The sequence below is a fragment of the Polistes fuscatus genome, unplaced genomic scaffold (genome assembly GCF_010416935.1).
Source record: "Polistes fuscatus isolate 324 unplaced genomic scaffold, CU_Pfus_HIC Scaffold3, whole genome shotgun sequence".
Classification (NCBI taxonomy): Eukaryota; Metazoa; Arthropoda; class Insecta; order Hymenoptera; family Vespidae; genus Polistes; species Polistes fuscatus.
Genome location: NW_025113107.1, coordinates 12039475 through 12065562, shown reverse-complemented (window position 1 = coordinate 12065562; position 26088 = coordinate 12039475). Strand labels below are relative to the sequence as shown.

The 26088-nt window shown below is 27.2% G+C and overlaps 1 protein-coding gene and 1 pseudogene across 3 annotated transcripts; both read right to left on the bottom strand.

Annotated features, from left to right (window-relative positions):
- Window positions 1-43: 43 nt before the first annotated feature.
- Window positions 44-1970, bottom strand: LOC122519857 (annotated as a pseudogene).
- A 3374-nt stretch (window positions 1971-5344) lies between these two features.
- LOC122519854 (acyl-CoA Delta-9 desaturase-like) lies at window positions 5345-25560 on the bottom strand. 3 transcript variants are annotated; one of them, XM_043639605.1, is made up of 6 exons: window positions 25187-25560; window positions 7621-7889; window positions 7308-7438; window positions 6749-6954; window positions 6471-6653; window positions 5345-6243 (listed from the first exon to the last, which is right to left on the bottom strand). In XM_043639605.1, the coding sequence occupies exons 2-6, from the start codon at window positions 7874-7876 to the stop codon at window positions 5886-5888; spliced, it is 1134 nt and encodes a 377-aa protein (XP_043495540.1). In that variant the 5' UTR covers window positions 7877-7889; window positions 25187-25560; the 3' UTR covers window positions 5345-5885. The 3 variants fall into 3 exon arrangements, with proteins under 3 accessions (XP_043495540.1, XP_043495541.1, XP_043495542.1); XM_043639606.1 differs by lacking the exon at window positions 25187-25560 and adding an exon at window positions 15491-15595; XM_043639607.1 differs by lacking the exon at window positions 25187-25560 and adding an exon at window positions 15142-15175.
- Between the last annotated feature and the right edge of the window lie 528 nt (window positions 25561-26088).

Below are 26088 nucleotides of genomic sequence, written 5' to 3'. Positions count from 1 at the left end.
CCACCACCAAACGATAAAAATAGTTTTATTAGGCCATATTTAATATCTTTGCATTTTTAATATCTTCAGGAATAATATCTGGATCATCCCAACCCCAAATAGAATTATTATACTTGTTCTCGTGTTGATCACTGATATGTTTATATATGCTATCATCTCCCGTTCTAGATGCTCGCTTTTTAATCATGTCATGAGAAACTGTCTTTAGATCATAAGCCCAACCGAATTTAGCAAAACAGTTGGTAAATGCCGTTGTTAAGTTTACTTTGTAGTTTCCTAATTCAGAAGTTTTGTAATCCCACGGAAATACGTGATGATAGTTATGCCAACCTTCTCCGATAGCTGCTAAACCAACCGAATAGTTGTTTGTTGGTTAAATAGTACTGCAAACAAAAAATAATGATAAACATTATTTTAAAAGAATTAATCTATACGATAAAATTCTATTTTAACCCGTTGAAGTACTACGCAAGACGTCAAAATACTGAAATATTTTTCTTTTAATATATTTAATTATTTTTTTTTTCTTTAATTATAATAATGTTTAAGTTTATATAGTATCACGTATGCGGAGTTTAATTAATATCTTAATAGATAAAAATACGTTTACACACATACTTATCATATGGTTTTGTACCCCACATATAAGCTGCAGAATTTATTAGAAAGGTAACGTTTAAAGTAATGATGTATCTAATAGACGTGGCGTACCAAGCGTTCATTAAACTCTCTCCCCAAAAAGATACAGGAATCCAGGTAGGAATGATGAAACAAACTAATGGCATGAAAATATTACTATGTCTAGAAAAAAAATAAAAAAAGCAAAAATATCAATTACTGAATAGAAAGGAAAAAATTCTAAAATATTCTAGGGATTGGTATATCTACTTTAGTTGCCAATCAACCACTGGATCTTTCTCAAGATCGCTCATATCTGTCGTAGCTCCATTTTTTATAACATCAGGATGTCATTTTATTAACAACCAACCAACGTGACTGTAGAAGAAACCTCTTTTCGAGTTATGAGGATCAGCATCCGTATCGGTGTACTTGTGATGGATTCGGTGATTTCTCACCCATACATAAATAAGTCTCTGCGACATCAATAATAGCAATTATTTGTTCACACTATTGCATAACTTTCGACCGTTCATACATGCATAATTTTTTATTGATTCGCATCTCATACATTGTAATTCTCGTAGAATGTAATGTGATATTGTTTTAAAAATTATTATTCTTAATCAAATGATATGAAAGATTTAATTCTAATATTCAATTCTTTACATATTATTTTCAATTAATATTTTTATTTTAAATAATTATGTAATATTTATTGTTATGTATAAATATTTTTATTACAAATAATGAGGTTTTCGATTTACTGGAATTAAATGAACAAGTTTTGTGCTATTATTTATATTTATACTCGTAAATCTAATAAAAGTAAATAGATTTACTTGATATGCCATAGATTGCAAAGTCATCAGGATTACCCTAAGTGGCCATTTTGCTTTGTAAGACTTATGTGCCCATAATCTATGAGCACCTGCAGTAATACCGACGAGTGATAATGGGAATGTGAGAAGCGCTGAAATATAAAGAATAAATCATTGTTTTTCGTTCCTATTTTTTCATAGATTTAATATTATGTATTTTTTTGTAATAATACATGAAAATTGAAATAGATCGCTACTAGCGATAATAGGATGAGTCTTTTATCTATCACATTGTGCGATCGAAAATAACGAATGATCGCATAACAAAGCTTATACTATTCAAATTGATTTGTTTATTACTTACTGAATATCGTAGTATATAATTTCATTGAAGTAAAACTTAAATATATTCCATACAGACACAGCAAATGTGAAGATAGAAAAACTATTGCGCTTTCCCATACAATATCCCACTTATATAGTGACTTCATTTTTTTTAATGTTTGCATATTCCTGCTTTATTAGGTTCACTTTTTCTGGAAGAAATTCTAATTAATTAATTAACAGATTGTATTTTTGATATTTTAATTCAATAAATAAAACAAAAATTTTAATTGTTTTTCTAAATTTTGAGGTTTTCTTGAAAAAATAAGGAGATAAAGTGTAAGCAAACTTTTCGTAATGTAGAAAAAAAACTTTGTTAAATAATAGAGTCCATTACAATAATTACAGATACAAAGAATAAAATGTAAAAAACAAAGCACGAAGAATGAAATACTAGGCAGAAAAGAAAGCCAATTGGATATTACCGATGATATAAGAAATGGAGCTTGATAGTCAATTAAGGAATTCATGAATGTCTAAAAACGTTAAGGAATTACTACATAAACGAATTCTACTTATCAAGATGTCTAAGTGGACATCCGAAAAGAAAGTAATAGGGCAGATGTGATTATGCTTACTGGAAACTAATATATTTTGTGATAATAGTATTCATCTTTACAATGTAACGTAAAAAATTTATTGACTTTTACACAGTACCTTTAATTCTTATTTTCCACCTTTAGTTAGTGAATATGAAAAATGAACGATATCTTCCACTAATACCATAAAAATAAATAAATCATAGCATAATATTGAAACTTATTTAAAAATTTATTAAATCATTTGTTATAACGGAACACTTCTCGTCTTTCCGAGAACTATTCTTATTCATTCTGAAGCTTTCCAACCGATAATATACGTGACGGAAAATCAGACACTTTTCTAGGGCATTAAATTCTATTATTTCTCATTTCTATCACATAAATACGTCATTGTTATCGAAGAAATTGTAAAAAATGAAGTCGTGACTAATACTTTAGATAAATCGTGTTATTCAGATTTAACGAGTATCACCAATATAATAACACTTTATATTGAGGCTTGAATCGTTATTTAACACAAAAAACAATCAATTTGTTACGTTTAAAAATAAAGCAACCTACTTTCCGCATAACTCGACGAAAGCAGAGTGCCTATAACCGATAGAACTACATTGTTTAAAGGTTGTTAGGCATAGACGTAATACTATTGCGTAATACTATTCAAAAGAATTTTTATTAGTATTCGATGGTCTAAAACTCTTTTAAAATCGATTCCAATTCAACATTAAGCACCTACGTTTCTACGGACATACACAGTGGTAAACGTTTTTATCTGCCGCTTTGTTAAATAAAATAAATGCATACGGGTACATGCAAAATTAATTGGAAAGAAAAGAAAACATTCTAGAACTCTTCGTATGTATATGGAACTATTCATATGTATATGGAACAAATCATTAATTCTTCTTTCTCAATCTTACATAATATATGAATATATATTTTCTATTTTATTACCTGTTCATCTGATATTTACTAGTATTCGTAATGAACTTCTTTAAAACATATCTTGTCAATTTAATATAATTTTTTTTGATTATTCTAATGAAAGTATATGAAAGTCAGAATATGTATATATATATACAAATTATCGATAATATTCAATATTTTTGTAAAACGTCACAATATAATAGAGTATAATTATTGGTTAAAGATAAAATTTTCGCTTAATCTTCTTTGCGTTTTATGAAACATATACAAAAAAAATTTGATTATCTTGAAGATTCTTTTGAATAACTTTAAACTTCAACGTACCGTATTTATTTTAATTTCCTAGAATTTCAATTTATTTTTATATTTTGGAAATTTTATAATTATAATGATGATTTAATTTCAACACTTTTAATCTCATATCGATTTTAAATATATAATGCTAATTTTATCCTTAAATTCAACAAAATTCTTTAATATCGTTATAATTCAGCGTTGTTATTTAAAAACGACAAGAAAATTGTTAATGTTTCATTTTTACCAAATGATATCTTACGTTGTTGGGTTTTCTGATAGCATGTTTTCTCGTTGACTCTTATAATCACTTTAATTTGATACGTTAAAAAGACCTTATATTTCATTGTTTTTTCCTAATATATTATATTTAAACTTTCAAAACACAACGAAATAAATTACATATTATATAAATGCAAAGTAGAAGAGGGAATACTAATATATATTTTGGCAATTGGTTCTTCGATTAAAAATTTAAAAATATGAGCATGGCATTCATTTAATTGAACGTAAGAATGAATAAAGAAGAGTGAATATACAATGATCTAACAAAACCTTTGTTCCCAGTATTATTGTAAAATACTTTTTAAACCTACCGTAAGCCCGTAAATAATGTATTTCCTCTGATTTGAAAAAAAAGCGAAATTCAAAAATTTTGCTGGTTCTTGAAAGTATGCTTTTACAAATTCTGATTGGCTTTTTTTCTAATTGTTTCACTGATCAATGTCTTTTATTTCATCGCTTTACCATAAGGACTAGCTATGTGGTGAACATTTTTCAAAATTTCTGTAGAAACAATTTCACCATAAGTTATTAATCAAAATAATTTTAAATAAAATAACTTATTATACGAGGAAAAAGATTTTTTCAAAAAATATAAAAGCTCATTTAAAGAAATTAATGTTTAATATGAAAAATCTTTACGTTACCAGATATTACGCGCGTATATAGGACAAAAATTATTATAACTGTATATTTAAATAACACATTAAAAATATATTTAAAAAAATACAATAATAAAATAATTTATTTATAAATATCATACCAATCTTTATTGTATTGTATCATTTGAAGGATTTCACATATATATATATATATATATATTACATACAAATAAAACGTAATAGACACCTTCTTTAGCAATTTTAACAACCCCTTAGGATTGTCATTATTATGCTGTTTAGTTATTGCTTATAAATTCTACGAAAATTCTGGTATATTTCTATAACACATAAAAAATGCGGAAGCCTATACATATGTTATTCATATTCGTATAACATATTGGTGTGCTGTAACTATATTTACAAGACAGATTTGTTATCTCGCAATAATTTACTATATATTTAATCTACACCGATTATAATTGAATAATTTTTAACTAAATACTTAAAATACAATGTTATATATATTAATTATATTGTTAAAGCAAAGTAATCGATTTTAAATTATCATCATGGATTAATTTTGATTTTTCATCCAGAACGATCATTATTAATTAAGACGTATGAGAGAACGATACATTACAATAATATTTAACACAAGTGATATATTTCTATTTTATAAATAATTATTTATCGAATTGAAATTCCCTTGCGAGATAACACGATCACGGAAGACAATATAGTAATTCAGAAATGAGAAATCTTATGGATAATAACAGCAACCGTACAAATCATTTATTTGAGAAACCTTTTAATTGTGGGAGCATACTTTTCTTGCGATGTACGATGGATCAAAACAAAATCGCTTTTTTTTCTCTTTTTGTACTTTTACGCTGACGCTTTTCGTTTATTCTTCCAAGTAAAAATTATTATTTAACTAAGACCCTTATCAAAAATATCATCTACCGTATGAAAACTATGATCTACATAAATTCATCTTGTCCAAATGTATGACAGAGTTAATACACCTAGACTTAGAACAAACAAGATTCTAGTATCACCATAACTATTTTTATTTGATTTTTATTTCTATTTTTAATTGACGTATCATTGAGTTAGTGTTAATTGAAAATTATGTCATTGGGTTACCATGTTTTCATTTGTCGGTAAATTTAACATTAGAGCTCTTATACGTTGAACATACGGTTTCCAAAATAAATGATTAAAGTTGGAACAGCAATATTATAATAATAATAATCACGCGTATACATAAATAATGTAACAATGATAAAACCGCGAAAATTGATCTCATTTATACAAGATATATTTTTTTGTTTATTTTTTTTTCTCATTTTCGTTACGGTTTCTTTTATTTGGTAATTTTGTTTCGACGCCACCACCATACAATAATAATAGTCTTATTCGGTTTTATTTAATATCCTTGCATCTAGAATATCTTCAGCTTTAATATCTGGATCGTCCCAACCCCATATAGAATTTGTATGATTGTGCTCGTGTTGATCATCGGCATGTTTATATACGGTACCATCTCCTGTTCTAGATGCTCTCTTCTCAATCATTTCGTGTGAGACTGTCTTGAGATCATAAGCCCAACCGATTTTAGCAAAACCGTCTATAATTGCCGTTGTAAAGTTTACATTATAGTTTCCTAACTCAGCGGCTTTGTAGTCCCACGGAAATACGTGATGATAGTTGTGCCAACCTTCACCGAATGCAGCTATTCCAACCGAATAGCTGTCTGTTGGAGAAATTGAACTGCCAAAAAAGAAAATAATGATAAATATTATCTTATAACAATTAATCCATACGATAAAATTCTATTTTTACACGTCGAGTTCTACGCAAGTCATTAAAACATTGAAACAATTTTATTATAATATTTCATCACGTTTCTTTTATAATTATATAATAATATAATATTTCATATTATCACGTACGCATAGTTTAATTAATATTGTTAAAGAAAAAAAAACGTAACATACCTATCATACGGTTTTGTACCCCAAATATGTGCAGCAGAATTTACTAGCCAGGTAATGTTTAAAGATAAAGTGTATCTGAAAATCGTTAAGTACCATGCGTACATCGGACGCTCACCCCAGAAATGCACAGGTATCCAGGTTGGAATGATGAAACAGAATAGTGGCATAAGAATGATATAAAGTCTAAAAATCAAAATAAAGCAAACACACAAATTACATCGATTATTTAATATAAAGGAAAAAATATTCCAAAATATTCGAAGGAAATTGATATTTACCTGCGTTGCCATATGACTACTGCATCTTTTTCGAGATCGCTCATATCTATCGTAGCACCTTTTTTTATAACATCGGGATGTTTTTTCAGCATAAGCCAACCAATGTGAGAGAAGAAAAATCCTCTTTGAGAGTTATGAGGATCTGCATCTGTGTCAGTGAACTTGTGGTGGACCCTGTGATCCCTGACCCATTCGTAAATGTGATTCTGCAATATCAACAATTGCATTTACTTGTCCGCACTATTGCATTACTTTGGACCGCTCATGTATGTGTCATTTTTTTTATTGATTCGTGTCTCATAGATAATAATTTAATGTGACTGTTTTAAAAGTTACTTTTCAATCAAATGAAATAATTAATTTTTTTCTGATACTTAACACTTTACTTATTATTTGTAATTCATATTTATATTTAATATCATTATATAATATTTATTGTTATGTATAAGTTTTTTTATTACAAATAATGAGTTCTTTGATTCATCAGTATTAAATGAACAAGTTTTGTACGATTATTTATATTTATATCTGCATACTTAATATAAGTGAATAGACTTACTTGAAATGCCATAGTTTGGAAAATCATTAGGATTACTCTCATCGGCCATTTAGCTTTGTAAGCCTTATGTGCCCATAATCTATGAGCACCTGCAGTAACTCCGAAGCCTGCTAAAAAACCACAAGTTATCGCTGAAACAATAAAATATTATTTATAGTTCTTATATTTTCTCTCATCGTCTATAAATTAATTATTATTTTTTTTGTTACAATAAATGTACAATAGTATAAGTCTATTACATATGATATCGTAATGTAAATAATATTGATCGAACGTTCGTTTATAATGTCGAAATTGATTGTGAATAACTTACCGAATATCGTAGTATACAATTTCGCAGCAGTGAAAGCCAAATACAATCCATAAAGAAAGCTAATATGAAGATAGAGAAATGCTATGACGTTTCTCCAAACAATATTCCATCTATATTTTGGCTGAGATTTTAACAATTTTTTCTTGTCCAATTTCGGCGAGCTTGTTTTTTCTGTCGTCGAATTTTCATTTATTAGAGCAGTCTGGGATGCTTCCAAAAATAATGAAGCCGATGTTCCAAACAAATTTGGTGCCATGATTAAGTAGGATCTATAAACAAATCAGTTAAAATATATATATCTTGTTTTAATTTCTATAAAGTTTCGAGTTAAAAAGTTGTCTCTCCATAAAATAGCAGTTTAATCAATTTTTTTTTATTGTTTTTTAATTTTTTTTTTCATAATATCTGCTTTATTTATAATAGATTATTTGTTCAGTAACGATATTGTAATATTAATGAAACATACGATATATCTGAATAGGATGAAAAAAGGCCATTAGAAACTATGTCGATGCATCCTAATGAACTAATATGTAGATATGAATGAATTATAAGCTTTTTATTATATGCAATAAATGTCAATGAATATTAATTAATATTAATGAGCCTAATAAAGATATCTAACGTCGGTTTGAATGTCAGAAGGTGTTTAGCATACATATTTTATCGATGTGTGAAAGTTTAGTTTTCATTGTCAAGGAGGCCTAACATTAACTTATGACAGTACTTTTAATGTCTTCGTATTTACTTCTGTCCGTTTACAATTCATCCGTTACTATTCGGTTGACGCAAAGATTTCCCGTTAACTTTCGAATGGTTTATTTGAATTTCTCTTGCAAATTATCAAAGCTCCAAAATAAGAAAGTTATTACAATATAGAAACGTTTACTATTGAAAATAAAATAACGATTGGTTTATTATGATGAAATAATAATATAAATTAATTTTAGATAAGGATAATCTAATAATATATATATATTAGTTTAATTGGACGTTTCATATTCAATGATCTAATAATAAAATTAAATTGAAAATTTAAATTTAAAATTGAAAACTTGTTAAAGATTTTCGGTTGTTAAATATAATATAAAAATGAAATTTGCAATTATATATATATTACGATTTATTCTTATATGTAAATAATTTATACATATAAATATATATAATTCCTAGAAATGTTTAATTAAATTCAAATTTGACCGTTCTACGAAATCTATGATAATAATTGTCCCGACAATATTAATGATATATACTTTATTTCATAAAACTTTTATATAGCCTTTTTATACTTTTATTTGTTCGACTTATTATTAGAATATGTTTGATAAACAATTTTGTAGACAAGAAATTACTGAAAAAAATATACGTATAAAAAGAGGTATCAACAGATACGGTAAATAATCTTGAGATTGATGGCGTTGATATTTTTTTCTTTTAACGCGATATTAGGTTAAACTAACGTACTGGTAAGGTAGTAAAAGTAATTACCATGGAAATGCACGTGTACGCATAATGCGTATTTAAACACATATGAAAATATACAATGCAACGATACGCTACGTTATTTAAAGAAAACTTATGTAAAGTTTGAACAGGGATTTGTTTTTTTCTTAAATGATTGCATAGAAAAACAAAATAAAGAAGTAGGCAATAGAAAAAAAATTAAACACTTTTCCTGGTATATATAAAAAACGAGTCGTTATTTATTTCTTTTCAAACTTATGTAACTAACGCAATATACATATTTTTTAATACTCGACACAGATCTAACGTCTAGCATTCTTTTTATTAAAGTTTTTGTTCTTTTTTTTCTTTTTGTTTTTTTTTACCATCAAATTGTGTCATTTTCACATATTATTATTTTCCATGCTTATTAAAGCTGTAAAAGTTACATCCACTACCATGTTTCATCATCTTTAATGATAATCGCGTATAATCAAAAACTCGTAATCTTAACTACCAACATTACTACTAATTTCTATCTACCTATAGAAAAAAAAAAGAAAAAAGAAAGTATCTATAAAAAAAAAGAAATAACGATTATTTATGCCATACATTTATACACAATTAATATATTATACTGTTCAATAAATTTTACATTTATGTTAATTAGTCAAAATCGAGCTCAGTTATTTTCCTAATAAGTTTCATTATTTTCGATTTTATTACTTTTGATCTATAGATTCTATTTATTTTATCTATTTTATACTATTGCAATAATAAGTGTAAATCTTTATTCCTTCATTCTTCTTATATTCCTAAAGCTTAGTATTCCAAATTATTTAGAATTTTAATCGCCTAACGACAAATTCAAAATAGGGAAATAAACCCGCCAAAATAATCCCGAACTGTCATAGGTGTCCGGTTTAACCGCCAAATTTAAACCTGCCATACCGCAACGCCTTTAAACTTGTTCTGAATCTACTTCATTCTGTTACGAACACTCTGATGTGTTAACTGACGCCAGTCTCCATACTCCCCTATTAAATCCCTCCTCTCCCCCCCACCAGTCCGGAAAATCTGCCCAATAATGACATAGGGTACTTAACCGGGATGATTTCAGAATTTCCATAATCTTTGACCTAAGTTGCATGTTCAACTTTTCGTTCTTTCTTTTCCCCCTCTCGATGTTTCTCCGCCATCGAGGTCCTGATTTGGCCCTAGCCTGAAGGGCTTCTTTGATTTGCTTCCCAATTTCCAATTGCCTAGTTTGTCCCTTTTTCAAAGCCATTTGTACTTTTTTCTTTAAAAAGAAAAACTACCACGATATCATCCGGAACAATTGTTTGCTATTAATGATAATAAACAATTAATTGTTAATGAAACGACAACGACAAGATAAAATAAGTCTCTTCTTACTTTAAATAATTCCAAGAAGAATTATGTTTTTTTAGCACTACGCGGTCACTCATTAAATTCTTCCTGAAGTTTTCTACCATAAGAAATACATAACCTAAAACTAACTATCTTATCCTTTTTGTCAAAAGTGATTCATGCCAATTTGTAATACATTGTATAACATTATGTTATATAATGTTAATTTAATGTAATATTATAATATAATATATATATAATATAATATAATATTATAATATATATATAATAATGTTAATTTAATGTAATATTATAATATGTTATTATATAATGTTAACATCTTATCTACGGGGTCATAACGTTGATTTCCTACCGCTAAAACCGGGAATAAAATATATATGCTTATTTTTTAAAAATGTCTTTGATAAATGAGAGAGAGAGAGAGAGAGAGAGGGAGAAACTATCAAAAATAACAAATTTTATTCAAATTTTACAAAAAAAAATTGAATGTAAAATAAAACATACATTTATGTATATACATATTTAACAATATAACCGAAGAAATGAAAATTTATTTCGTATAAAATTATAGAATTCTGCAACTAAAAGGTAATGACGATTATTTTACAAATTCATATGACACTTAAGATGGCGTCATCCGTATGCAGATAATAGCTTTTAATTTGACTTCACATTACTACGTATTCCGTAGTTAAGGTGTTAATATATAATAAGGTCGTAACATAACAAAGGTCTCGAACCTTTTGAATTATTCAAGAAAAGTTTTGTTCATTTCAATGTTTTTAATGAAAATCTTTCAATTCGAATAGAGTACATTTCTTAAACTGTTAAAGGTTAAACTTGGCGGAAGCTTGAGAGAGTATTGTGAATTTTGTTTATTCGAATGTTTTTAATGAAAATCTTTTAATTCAAATAGGGTACATTTTTTAAACTGTTAAAAGTTAACAAGAATACAATACGCCTTATAAAAGCCTCGAAGTGAGAAATGCGATAAGAGAACGAGGAAATTGTAACTGCGACGCCAGCGGACATATTCGTTACCCGTGCTTGGTTGACGGGGCGTTCAACGTGTTAAACTTGACGGAAGCTTGTGTGAGTGTGAAGTAGTTTAACTCATTGTCAGATTAGTTAATAACTGTCAGATGATGATAACTCTCTCTTTCTCTCTCTTTGTTTAACTGTTTGTGGTAAGGGGTGGTACTAGTAATTGTTAATCAAACGTTTTAACTGTTTTTGCGGTTAAAAAGTAGTGAACAATCCCAATTGGAAATAATCAAGAAACGATGATTTACACAAATAATCATTCAAAAATAAATATATCAAAATAATTCGAAATTAAAGAATATTTGTTTTACTTCCTGTACGATACTGGATGCAATAAATAAAGATATAAAAATGAATTAAGAAAATATATGACACGATCGTTGGATTAGGAATTAGAAATTAAAAAAAAAAAAGAAAAAACAAATAACTAACTTAGACGATCTATTTGAACGATACATTTTTACGACTAACGTGTAACACAAATATTTGATTTTTCTACGTGACCTTTTCGTGAGCGGTTATCCTCCAAAAAGTCAATATTCCTTTTAGGAAGAAATAGAAAATCAAAGTTTATTGATCTTTTTTTATCATTACGAAAAAATTGTATTATGAATATTAATTAATTTAAATTATATATTCGTTAAAATTTTAATATACTATTGTTCTTTTACTTTTCCTTTTATATATTGAATGGCTTCTATATGGAACACCTTTCCACATTTATTCAATTCTATCGAATCATTGAACGTAATCAATACTGATTTTAGTTACTTATAATTAGCATGTTTTATACCGACTGAAACAAAGATTCGTGTTTAAATAGTACATGAATTTTTATTTTACAGTTTATTTAACAATTTGATATGACAATATTGATTTTAGCATAATTTCGAGACGAGATATTAACGAACAAAACCAATTAAAAGAAAAAAGAAAAAGAAAAATAGGAGTGGTAATAACGTGGAAGAGAAATAATTACAGAATAATAATTTGGACGGATAAAACTGTAGAAATATATATATATGTTACGAGTAAAAATGAAAGGAAATAGATGGGGAAAAAAGAAGAAAAAATGAAAGCTGTTTGTTTAGGAAAATGAAAATAGATTATGGTGATCTTGTTAATCATGTGTTAGTGGATAATAAAAGTGTTTAGATCTTTGTACACAGATGATGTACAAAGATGAAACGGTATATCGATGGAGGAGAATAAAGAGAAAAATAGAATAAAAGAAAGCGATCTGAAAGAATAAACAGAAAGAGAGAAAGAAAGATGTCTTAGGTTGGTGGTAAAAAGAATCGAACGGGAAAGGAACAAGGAAGTAAAAGAAGTTAAGTTTCAAAAGATTCAAACAGGTTCTTCAGAAATGAGGCCAATGGCGCTAGTGAGGTCATTGCCAATCACTAACCGGTTACTTTATGCTATCGTACATCGAAACTCAATACTATCACTAATATACCAACACTTTCAAACTAACATCTCATGTCAATTTATTTTTTTTTTGTATCACATCATGTTTCGTCAAATAATTTGACACAGTTTAGACTGTATATAAATATGAAAAAAACAATAAATAAATTTATTAATCATAAATTCAGAAAAAAATTAATTCGAATTACTTGTAACGTATACATACAATAATTACATTTTTGTTTAGCGATTAACTATATTAATCTTTTGTTATATTGATAAATAATTCTCATCTTATTCGATATATTTGGTCGAAGATTTTTTTTCTAAGGAGGTCGTACGTTAAGGAAGTATCGATACAAGTGGAATTTTTCTTCGGAAAGTGGAAACACGTGGTAAGATAGGATTCGAGAAACGTGAGTAAAGATGAAAGTAACCTAATTGACGATCTCTTACTTACTTAGTGAGAAACTTTACGTAGCAGTTGGCACGTAATCGGAGAAAAAAGAAAGAATCGGAGTAAGTACGTGTCATCGGAGTTGGTCGAATAATTTTTGTGATATTTGATCAACAGTAATCTTATATATTTTCTTATTATACCGGAGTTAATGAATCACGTTACGTTGATGTGCATTTAAGATACTCGAGTTTGTGGATTCGTAATAATTTTTCATGCTTCGCAAACTTGTCGTCCTTTCGCTATCGTTGCACAATTCCCCATGGTGCAAGTGCAATTATTCGAAATTGGTAACACACATACACACACATATTTCTATATAGTCACATACATATATATATTTAAATATACGTAGAACAAAACTCATCTAGGAAAGAATTTCTTCTTTTAACGAATTCAATTAAACATCGAATAGATAATGTTACGAAATGCAAAAATGATGGTTGTTTTGAAAAAATCGCATAAGTCATTTTTTTTCATTTCTGTAAGATGAATTATAAGATAAACCGCAAGAGATATATTCTTGAAAAATTAATTTCTTTTTTCTTTTTCTTTTTTTTGATTATGAAAGATTATTTACTGTATTATTAACGAATTTCTTTCGTTCGTATTTGTCACGAATAGTTCTTATTTTTTTTTCTTTTTTTTTTGCCCTGATAAAACTCATTATATTCGAAGGACGAGTGTTAAGTGACAATTTAGTCGCGTTTAAATATAACACTATCGCTCGTGGGTAATTTTAGTATGCAGGAGAGTTCCATAATTCTTTGGAGTGTTTAATTTCATTCTAGTAAACAGAATCGCACAAGTAAGAAAGTATGTCGAACGGAAGAATTATCAGGCATATGGAAGCACCGAACGAGAAAATCGTTGGAAAATATTCTTGAAAGATTGCGTTCTTCATGATCTTATTCTTAAATTCGTTAATTTGATATTTTTATATATATATAACAGAACTATTGTCTTATAAGATTTTTATATGCACCAAAATTTCAAGCAACAAGGATAATTATTTCATTTGTTTAAAGTTCCAATCTTTGTATATGCATTAAAAAATAAATCAATCATTTTACTTTTTTTTATTATATATATATAAATATTTTATAAATAAAATAAAAATAGAAATATAATAAAAAAAAAAACAAAGTTGAAATAATATTTTAAATCCAACTAAAAAAAGAAAGGAAAAAAACAAATTAATAATAAAATAATTCAAAAAAAAAAAAAAAAACCAATTAATAATAAAATAATTCAAAAAAAAAAAGAAAAAACCAATCAATCAATCAATCATTCTAACAATTTTTTTTTAAATCATTAAAAACTTTCGAAACGAACTTTAACATTTTACGTCCCTAAGATATTTTAATTATTTTTTTTATTAATTTTTGCACCGTGTTGCTCAATATTATTATATATATTATTATATATATATATAACTTTTTATAATTTCTTTCTACGCGATAATATTCAACGTTTTTCTTATAACATGTTGATTTATTAAATCGAAAATAAGTTTGTTGGATTGTTCGATCGAACAAAATTGTCTAATTGTAAGGATATCGTAATGTTAGAATGTGTTATAATGTATGCGTTTTAAAAATAAATAAATAAATTTATGAACAAGGCACTTGTTGGTAATTATCACTTGTTCATAATAAAAAGGAAGAAAAAATAATGTAGACCACGACGAATAACAACAAAGAAGAAAAGAAAACTTGAAAAAAAATAATAATAAAATGATGAAGGAAAGAAAAAAGCAAAAAGTAAAAACTTACGAAGAAATATCGATGATCCAAATTCGAAATTTGTGTTTCTTTTTTTTTGTTTCTTTTTTATTTTTATACTGGATTGTAAATGGTATAGAAAAAATTGACTCACAAAAGAAAAAGTAATCTTACGATTGGTTTTTTTTTCTTTTGTCTTTTTTTTAAACGAAAACGTACATAACAAACAAACGAACGAACGAACGAACGAACGAACGAACTGAACGAATAGAAAAATGAAAATATTAAAACAAACGAAACAAAAAAATAGAAAAATAAATAAAACTAAAAAATAAGAAACTATATTTAAAAACAATTAATTTAAACTGAAGTTCATTAGAAAAAGACACAACACACGCACACAATTGCTGCTACTGGCCAGGTAAAAATTACGTGTGATGATTCCTGATGGTAGAGCAGCAACAAGAGATCTTCCTCGACTGCGATCTGACCACAAAATACCGGAGTTATAAGAAAGTACGTTCTACTTATCAGCATTGGGCGCTAGATGAGCAGAACCACTACTACTACTACGAACTATGAAGTTTATGAAGGGGAAGAGTAAAAGGCTCTGTGTGTTCGCCATTATTATTATCTAAAATTGTCCGTGTGAGACTTCGGTAACGGATATGAAGAAAGCTTTTGTAAATTAAAAAGAAAAAAAAGAAAGAAAAGAAGGGTGATGAAACAAATGCAATTAAACAATGCACTGAACTACTATAAATAACTGTGGTTATGATGAAAAACTTATCTTCATTGGTTCTCTTGTCGTTTATTTATAGTATCAAATAACTAGGATGTTCTAAGCAATATTTAAAACGTTTTGAAATTTCAGAATAGAATATATTTGATTTCGAAGTAAAAGGAAGATGATTATGAACGAACGATTAGAATGGTACGAGCAATTCAACACGTACAACCGTTTCCTATTAATTTATGACCTATCTCGAAGCTCTGTTTAATTATAATTATTATTTAATTGCATTATTCATATGTATAATTATAATTATTCATACTCCTTGTTAACGTATATTATATTTCCTTTTTTTTTGAGCAATAAAAAAAACCTGTTCGAAACGTACACGTATATAGTAATGTCGATATATGTTTTTTTCTTTTTTTTTTTTTTTTTTTTCAAATTTCTCATACGTACAATTATAAATACGTAAAGACGCACCCGTTTTATTTACGTCAGTTTTATTATTGATGTTTTAGTAACAAGAAGAAAAACAAACAAAAAACAAAAAGGCTAATAAAAAACAAAAAAGAGTAAACAGTATTCTTATGGTTCTGTTCGTATCATTCTAACTTCAACTTTGTTATAGTTCTCTTTAATAATAATGTTAATACTTTCGTTTTTTACACACGTACACACAGTATACTCGAGGCAACGTATTTTTTTCTAACTTGCATGAAAAAAATGCTAGTCACTGTGTTTACGATTAAAACTGTTGATAATAATTTGACTAAAAAATTGTAAAATGATGAATCATTAAAATATTACCCACGGCGACATAGGAAGTAAAAAAATTTATCTCTAACGTTCGCAATAAATATCGAGCTAATAATGTTGAATATATTATGAATGTGAAATATAAAAATACAATTAAATATTACCATTATAGATAATATAGTTTAAAATGTTTGCAAAAATAAAAATACATCATCAATGTATATTATTATCATTTGAGAAACTTTGCGGTTGATGGCAGAAAAAAAAGAAAGAAAAAAAAATAACGAAATAACGTTAAAACGAAAAAATTTGCTATTGGAAAATAATTATAAGAAGAAATGATAATATTCTTCAATGTTTAGAATGATAATAAATAATTTGTCACTTGAAATAAATACACTTTATGAGAACGCACCAGATTACGACCTAATAAATAGTAGAATACTAAAATAACTGCCACCTAAAGCAATTAGGATGCTCACAATATTATTTAACGCAATATTACGTTTCCATCACTTCCCAAATACTTGGAAACTCGCGGAAATTATAATGCTCCCTAAACCTAATAAAGATCTGCATGATGTAAATTCTTATAGACCGATATCGCTCTTACCATTACTATCTAAACTGCTGGAAAAATAATATACAAAAGAATGAAACGAATAATTTTTGACAAAAACCTGATTTTTGACCATCAATTTGGATTTCGAAACAAACACTCTACCGTTGAACAAGTACACAGACTAACTAATACGATAATCTAAGCTTTAGAAAATAAAGAGTACTGTTCCGCCGTCTTCATAGATGTAGAAAAAGCTTTCGATAAAGTGTGACATCATGAATTATTACAAACAATCAATAAACACTTTCCACACTCGTATTAAAAACTCCTAAAATCTTACCTTAAATAAACGCAAATTGCACAGTCTTAACATTTGCAGACGACACAACAAGCTTACCATAAGCAAGGACCCGCAACAAGTAATTCAATCGTTACAAAAACAAATCAACTCTCTTGAAGAATGGTTATTTAATAGGAAGATCAAGGTAAACACTACCAAGTGTAAACATATCAAGTTTACACTAAAGAAAAACCAAATACCGAAACTACAACTATATAATACAGAAATTCCGCAAGTAACGACGGTCAAGTATTTGGGACTACATCTAGATTCTAAACTAACATGGAAAAGCATATAAATGCCAGAATTGAACAAAATCGTCTAAAAAGGAGACAAATGGCTTGGCTAACTGGTAAAAAATCTAAACTTAGCATAGAGAACAAACTAATAATCTACAAAACAATAATAAAATCAATCTGGACCTATACGGATTACCGCTATGGGGTACAGCAGCGAAAAGTCACATTGCCAAGCTCGAGCTCAACAATCCATAACCCTACGCACAATCGTGAATGCTCCATGGTACGTCCGTAACGAAGAAATAAGGAAGGACTTAAATATTCCAACGATAGAAGAAGATATAACCAAAACAATCTGCAAACATAAAAGAAGAATTGATACACACATAAACCCGCTAGCTAACGATAACTACAACCAATATATCCCTAGAAGGCTCAGAAGAATCCATCCAGGAGACCTAGTAACAAATGAAACCTTACCGAAATCCACGTGCTATGTTTTTTCACTTATATAATAACTTACCAAATGTCTACTGACAAATTGTAAATATGTATGGAGTTAATGAAAAAAAAAAAAACTTTATGGGTGCATTGTTTCTATCTACCTTGTATTAAGCCTTGCGAAATTTAATAGAATTCACGATCATAAATAAATAATATTATATATGTCTGACAAATCCTTATTGCTCCGAAGTATCACCGAAAAATAAAAAATGATAAAACTATAATGAATAATTACAATAACCGAAAAATACGAATATTTGAACTCGAAAAAACCGAGTATCAGATTGGCAAATAAGAACTAATGTTTGACATTTTTTTTTTAAGTAGATAATACTAGTGTTTGTTATATTAAATATTTCGAGATTATGTACTGCTTAAACTAACACTTTACAGCAGACTGAACGTCATGTATTTTATTATAAATCGGAGTTTATAATTTATCGCGGATAAAGCATATTTATTTGATGATTTGTCGCCTCATGTCTCAACAATTTTTACATATTTATTCAAATTTTATAGAATGAATATAATTACTTTTGAACGTTCGAATGGAAGTCACTAAATGTACGATAATGTTAATAGAACAATCTTATTTACAATTAATCATAGTTTCAAATGAGGTTAGAAAAATCGTTCATTATGAATTTGAGGTTATATTTTTGAAAAACAAAATGATCGGCTCAATATGGCGGACACATTTTAATTAAAAACCGATTTAAATCTTTTCAATAGTCTGTATTTGAGGGGGGAGGTAACGATATGGATAGAATAATTCGATCTTTTTTATGTTAATATACTAGCAACTCCACTATCATCGTACATTGTCCTTATTCTCATATAAAACGCATTGCGAAAATAAGTTTCAGAGTTTGTGCAATAAATTGAAATGAATGCACAACGAAGACTGTATAACTTCATTAATAATATAAATTCAATTAAGTTTCGTATTCGTAGATAGGAAATAATTCTTAGGCAAGTTTCCGTTAAATGAGGAAAAAATTATTGTAAAAGAAATTTTAAATACTCTAAAAAAGAATTTGTAATTGCCGTCAATGAGAACTAACGCAAAAATGAATATCGTTAACAAAATACAATGACCTACAAATACACAACACACACACACACACACACACACACACATACTTCTATAGTTTATTAAAACACATTGCTTTCATTTCTGCTTTCCTTTTTTTTCTTTTCTTACACTTACGATCACAAAGAAGTAAGTACATATAAATCTCGTCCGTTAGATGAACGTTAAATTTTACGACATCATTGCTTGCAGATATAAACCGTTCGGATAACATACTTTTTGACACAGAAAACAAAGGGGTCGATGACATGAGAACGAATCACAGGACGAGCTTGACGATTTAATGAAACGAAAAAACAGTAGCGAACAAGAAACCATCTCTTTCCTCGTCGTTTTAGCACTGGCGAAGAATTTGCCATTAATGTTTTACATTAAATCGACATACCTGAAAATATTATTACTCGAAGCATAAGTATGTTATTCATAAAATTAACGTACTTGAGTATGAATCATTGAACGCTCATTGGCTTCTGACCGATTAATAATATCATTTGAGTATAAATAAATGAATTCAATGAAAATTACACAAATTCACATATATTATTATTTATTTATTAAAAGGGGAGGTAATATATTATATAGAAATAAATTTTACATGATATAATATATGTATATGCGTAAGTGTATGACATTTACTCTCTGTCTTACTTTCTATTTTTAAACTTACAATTAGTTAGGTGTGAATATTTTAAAGAAAAATAGAATAAAGAAAGGGTAAGAACGTGTCACCGATAAAAAAAAAAATTAAAATAAAAAGGATACTTCGAGGTTTCCTTTCCTTTTCCTCTCATTTGTCACTTTTAGTTATCATACGTATCTTTGTTATCAAACATTTGCCATGCATAAACTTCCATTGCATAAAATAATATTGAACTTTCGTGAGCACAAGGCACAGAGAGACAACGCAATTTCTTCAAGGTTTTCGTCTTTTCTTCCCATTAATAATTTTGTACTCCTTCATTTTTTTTTTCTCATATAGAAAATCTAATTTTAATCCAAACGGAGGTTATTTTTGTACCGAGACATTACGATCTAACGTGGAAAATTAAATATTAGACACCTTTGTGCTTCTTTTCTATTTTTCATTTTGGTAATATTTTTCACCAACTTGAACAAAATGTAAATAGTTCATATAAAGCAATTGTCATTTTTAAAAAAAATTTAACGCGTAATTATTGAGATAAACTCAATAACTAAATTGTATAAACGATTTTAAGAAATTGATCTATTATCAGTATATCGTGTTATTTATTATTATCATTTCCGTTATGAGTAAACAAATTGTTCTATACTTATCGTTTATTTTTTTGTTTTCTTAAGGCTCATTATTTCTTTATAAACATTTGTTTGAAATTATAAAATATAAAAGTACAAAATATATATGACAAGTTGACATAGATAATAGTTATAAAAATAATCATTAAAAAAACTCACGTTAATGAGATTCGACTTTGTTCATTAAATTTCAAATTTATCGTCTTTTAATCATCCATGAAATAATATTCTGGTTTTATAATATTCCAATAGTTTTACGGGCTTGTATCCTTTTTCTCTCTTTATCTATTTTTTTTTTCTATCTCATTTAACATAATAATAACTAATTACAATATGAAAACTAATTCGTCTCCGTGAAAATAACTGTGAAATATTTAAAAATATTTAAATGACATCGTGAAAGATAGAAGTTGAATCATTTTTTTGAAGAAGGAAAGTATTTTCGTAAATTGTATAAAAAAAGATATTTGAAATGTTTTTGCGTTCATAAAAGCAAACCCAAAATCAAAGGACAAATGAATTGAAATTATGGAAATTTAAAAATGTATAGAGAATCTTAAAGAAAAAGAAAAAAAGATTATAAAGTATTCAAAAAATAAATGAAGAGGATGGAAAAAAATTAAGTCTTATTTTACATATTGTAAAGATATTTTCTGTTATATTCGTGTTCGGAAAATTTATTTGGTAATGAATTGTGCTATTAATGTAAAAATAAATTGCGAACGTGAGAGAATGGGATAACAAAATTATCAATTATTAAAATTAACTCACGAAATTAAGATAAGTCATTTAAGAATAAAAATATTTATATAATTTGAAATACATTTAAAACGATTATTACATTTCGTTAAAAATGTGTATAATTAATTTAAACTATTCTATGGCGTCGATTTATTCAAATTTTATATGTACAGCATGTTAATAGAATAAATAACAAGGATGTTCGAATTCCAGGAGACCGAATATTTAAGTAAACGATCTAACCACATTAAAATACTAGTTCCAGTTAGTTACTAAGTCAAACACCAAAAGATACGATTGGTAAATGTATTGGTAACCCGTTAAGAAAAAAAACCCCATGTTTTGTTGGGCTCATTAGAAGGTAGTAAAAGACTTGACCTCTTTTGAAAGCATGGGATTGGATTTTCATACAAAAAGAAAAAAAGTATTAGAAAATTGTAACAAGGAGAATAATAAAAAATAAAAATTTAATAATAAAATTATCTCGATTTTGTTATATCTATTCTATAGATATTCTATAGATATCGATCTATATAATCAATAATTTAGAGATTATATATTATTATTATTATTATTATTATTATTATTATTTTATAATAAAATATTATGGATAATGATGTGGACAAATAATAAAATATATTATCAAACATTCACATATGGAATTATAAAAGTGAGAAGAGAGAAGGAGTCAATATTTTGAATGAAAATATTTTAATAAAATTGTAAAGATTATATCTCTGAGATTTTTGTAATTATAAAAGTTTGAATAATAAATTTTTGAGATATGAATTTAAGAATGGATAGAGGTAGTGCGAGAAAAAATAATAATGGGTTATAAAAATTATAATAAAAATATATAGTATATACAGGGTGTTCAAAAAGAACCATTCAATATTTATATGGTATATAGGATACATTGTACTGATTGTGAGTAAAAGAGCTTTAGTAAACATAGGTTCTTTAAAGTCAACTTTTGAGCTATAAACATTTTTGTTATTATTAAAATTGAATTGTCCATGTTAATAGAAGATTACGTAATTCTTCTAAGTCATTTATCGGCGAGGAATACACTAGGCTTTTTAAATATCCTCATAAAAAAAATTCAAAAGGTTTAAATACATAAAATACATATCTGCCATTTCTTCATTCGAATAATGACTGACATTTTAACGATACTTTGTAACTGTATAATATCTACAATCACCGATCCACAATTGACTGATTCTTAATGAATTCTATTTACGAACACATGAATATAAATATTCAGAATGCGGTTTAAAAATATTCAAGTTAACATCGCAAGTAAGAAAATCATGATACTAACATACAGAAATGTTTATATCGATTTATTATTTAAAAAATTTATTAATATTATTTCGATTTATGTTTAAGGTAAAGCTTTTTTACTCAGTACAGTGTATCCTATATACCATATAAATATTGAATGGTTTTTTCGGGAGCACCCTATATATATATAGTAAAAAAACCGTTTGAAGTTCACGAAAGGAGGCTGGAGGGCTTCGATTTTCTCAGTGGAATAAGGTTATTAAACGGTACCTACCGGAATTTCAGACGTTTTTTTCTACTTAATCCTTCTTTCGATCTGTCACCATAAAAATACTGACAAATTTAACTGATTTACTTTTCAACACACTCACACGCACGTATATATACGATTGTAAACATTTCTGATCAATATTTTGTAAAATAAATGATCATTAGATCTTTTACAATTTTTACACATACACGCACATACGCACGCATATTTGAACAATTTGCATATAATCTGGTTTAATAAATATTGAGCACACAAATGAAATAATTAATTCATGTAATTCGAGTTTCTCAAAATGTATTTAATTGACGTTTAATTCGAGTTTCTCAAAATGTATTTAATTGACGTTTAATTCGAGTATTCATCAAATTAATATTAAGAAAACAAGGTAAATTAAATATGTATAGGAAAATATGTATGACTAGTCTGTAAAAGAATGTATAAATATTTTATTCGTTATAAATAATAATGTGTGAATTAGAGTTTATAATAAAGTCAAGTTATGCGTTACATTCGCATCAAAGGTTTTCAAAATAAATAAAGGACATGTATTAATTGATATTTTATTCTAAATATTAATGATTTATTTGAAAATTATCGGCTTATAATGTTGATTAATATTAACCCAATAAATAAGAATCTTTTCGTTTTTTTTCTTTTCTTTTTATGAGAATCATGTCCTACATTTATACAAATCTTATTTCCATGATAATTAATGTTACACCGTTATTCATAATTATTTTCATTAGAGTTACAGGGGACATACGATCGATCAATTATCGCATGGAAATCTTAATCCAATGAATTGAAACTATGTAGTTTATTTTTATTATTATTTTCATAAGTAAATCGTATGGATGAAAATATCTGTCAATTTAATACCGATCAGAAAAATCTCATATAATTTACTTTCTAAGCATTGGTAATAGTAAACCGTTGTAAAATGTATTACAGTTACTATCTCGGATCATAACTGAAAATATTTAAGATTATTTCCTACCTCGCAATATAATTTAAATTAATTTAGACGATATTATATTGTTTTTATATCTCTCCAATGGTGTGCTTTCTCTTTTAATTTATGAAGTTAACTACGTGTGTTAGTAATATGTGCAAAAAATGATCGTATATATATTTCTACATAAATATTTCAATGAGATAGTTCTAATAAAAATTATCTAAGAATTAAAACGATTTAATTATTTTTAAATCTATTTATCTATCTTAAACGCGCGATTTCATATCAATGATCTATAAATATTATAATAAATAATAAGATTTAATAATTTACATTAAGTCTATAAAATAACTAGACAATAATTCGTATAAATTTTTTTCAATAAAGTGTATTACACGTTGATTAACTTTATTATAAATAAAATTGGATAATGAAACATTTTCATTATGACCATAAATCGTTAATTGAACGTAATATCGCTCGATTAAAATCGTTACTTATAATGCAAGCTATTAAATTACGAAGAAAAAATAAACACGATCAGAGTAAGTTCACGAATGAAATCAAAGAAAAAAAGAAAGAAAAAAAATATATACATATATATAACAAGATAATAAATAATGATCTTTTTTAAATCCCACAGGGTATGAATGTCCAAAATGTAACTAATGAATGTTTTTTTTTTTTTCATTTAAATAATCTTAAAGACGTAAATCAGAGATTAATAATAAAGTTTGAATAAATGAAATGAAATATTGATAAACGATAAAAAACATCACGTTTCTCACGAAATTGTATTTTATGTGAATATAACTTATGTATTACGTGATTTCACAAGAAATTCGTTAATTATGCGATTATTCATTTTCATTATTTCAAGTCCATCAAAAAAGAAAAAAAAATAACGAAGTAACACATTGTAACGTGTTTCAATCTGATAACTACTTTTACGTTAATAAATATTAATTCTGTTGATATATAGCTTGCTGAAACCATCTTAACACTTATAAGCGATAAAAAAAATAAATCACCCCGTATACAAAGATTATGATGACATTGTAATCTCTTCAGCGTTTTCGCCTATGCAAAAGAAATAGTCACCACAAGATATACCCCCTCCTTCTATGACATGCAAATTGGTGTAGCAAACATTTGTTTCATATTAATAATAACTAACGGGGAGATGTTCAAAGTATACAGAGTTATTGCCCCACCCTGTATACGCATACACATGCTTAAATATAAAATGTCAAGGTTACGTGACGTTTTAAGTGAGTATAAATTTTTATTTGTACTTTAATACCGCATAATGAGTATATTATTATAATGACGATTACCCTTGCAGAAGATTCACATGCGACACACGCACCAAAATGTCGACGAAATATTTTTCGTCGATGTGAACGAACACTCCCGATAATTTCCCGAAGAATCATGAATGAAATGGTTCTTCATTTCTTTTACGATTTCTTTCTGTTAGAATCCTCTGAACAAATCTTCCTAGCAACGTTCAACAAACTAACACTCCGATGAAAATGTAATCGTTATATTTCGAGTAATAAAAGGAATTTTTGTCAGGTTTGTTAGAGAGGGTTGTGGTTTCCTTCCCCTGGTTTATTTTCTATCTCCTTCTTTCTACCTATTGTTCAATCCGATTGATCCGCAATGCCGTTACCGCCGTACACGGTGTTCTTGTGAATTAAATTTTACGCTTATGCGACTGTTGCAGGATTAAATGAAATCAATAATGCAAGAGCTTAAGGTTTATAACACGTTGTACGATGCTGTTGCATTGTTAAAAATCAATGAAAACAATAAAAAAACCAAAATGAATATGATTTAAATGTCTGCTACAGTATTTGTTACCAAGCGAGTTGCACTGTCGGTAAGTTATCGACAACGAATAACTCCTTATAAACAATAGCATTAAAAGAGCGCAAAAAAGTTGGCATAGAACCTCAAGAACTGAAAAAAAATGAATAAGTGCATTTAATTGCTAGCTATCTGCCAATTTGAAATCCATAATTGCTAACTTTTTTAATTAATTATGTAATAATAAATTATTTAATAATTAAGAAAGGCTATACGTGTTTATTTAACCTTATAACATTTTTGATACCATTATAAAAAGCAATCTATTATTAGTTTAGGAGAGTACAGCCTTTCTTAATTATTTTTTAAGACACAATTAAAAACTATATTTTTGAAGTCATATAAATATGTTTATTAAAATAAAAGG

Bases quoted from the DNA above. Each gene is read 5' to 3' on its own strand.
- LOC122519854 (XM_043639605.1), bottom strand. From the start codon at position 7,876: ATGGCACCAAATTTGTTTGGAACATCGGCTTCATTATTTTTGGAAGCA. The intron at 6,654-6,748 runs GTAAATATCAAT...TTTGATTTTTAG, and splicing joins GTAGTCATATGGCAACGCAG to ACTTTATATCATTCTTATGC. The intron at 6,244-6,470 runs GTATGTTACGTT...CTTTTTTGGCAG, and splicing joins GGTACAAAACCGTATGATAG to TTCAATTTCTCCAACAGACA.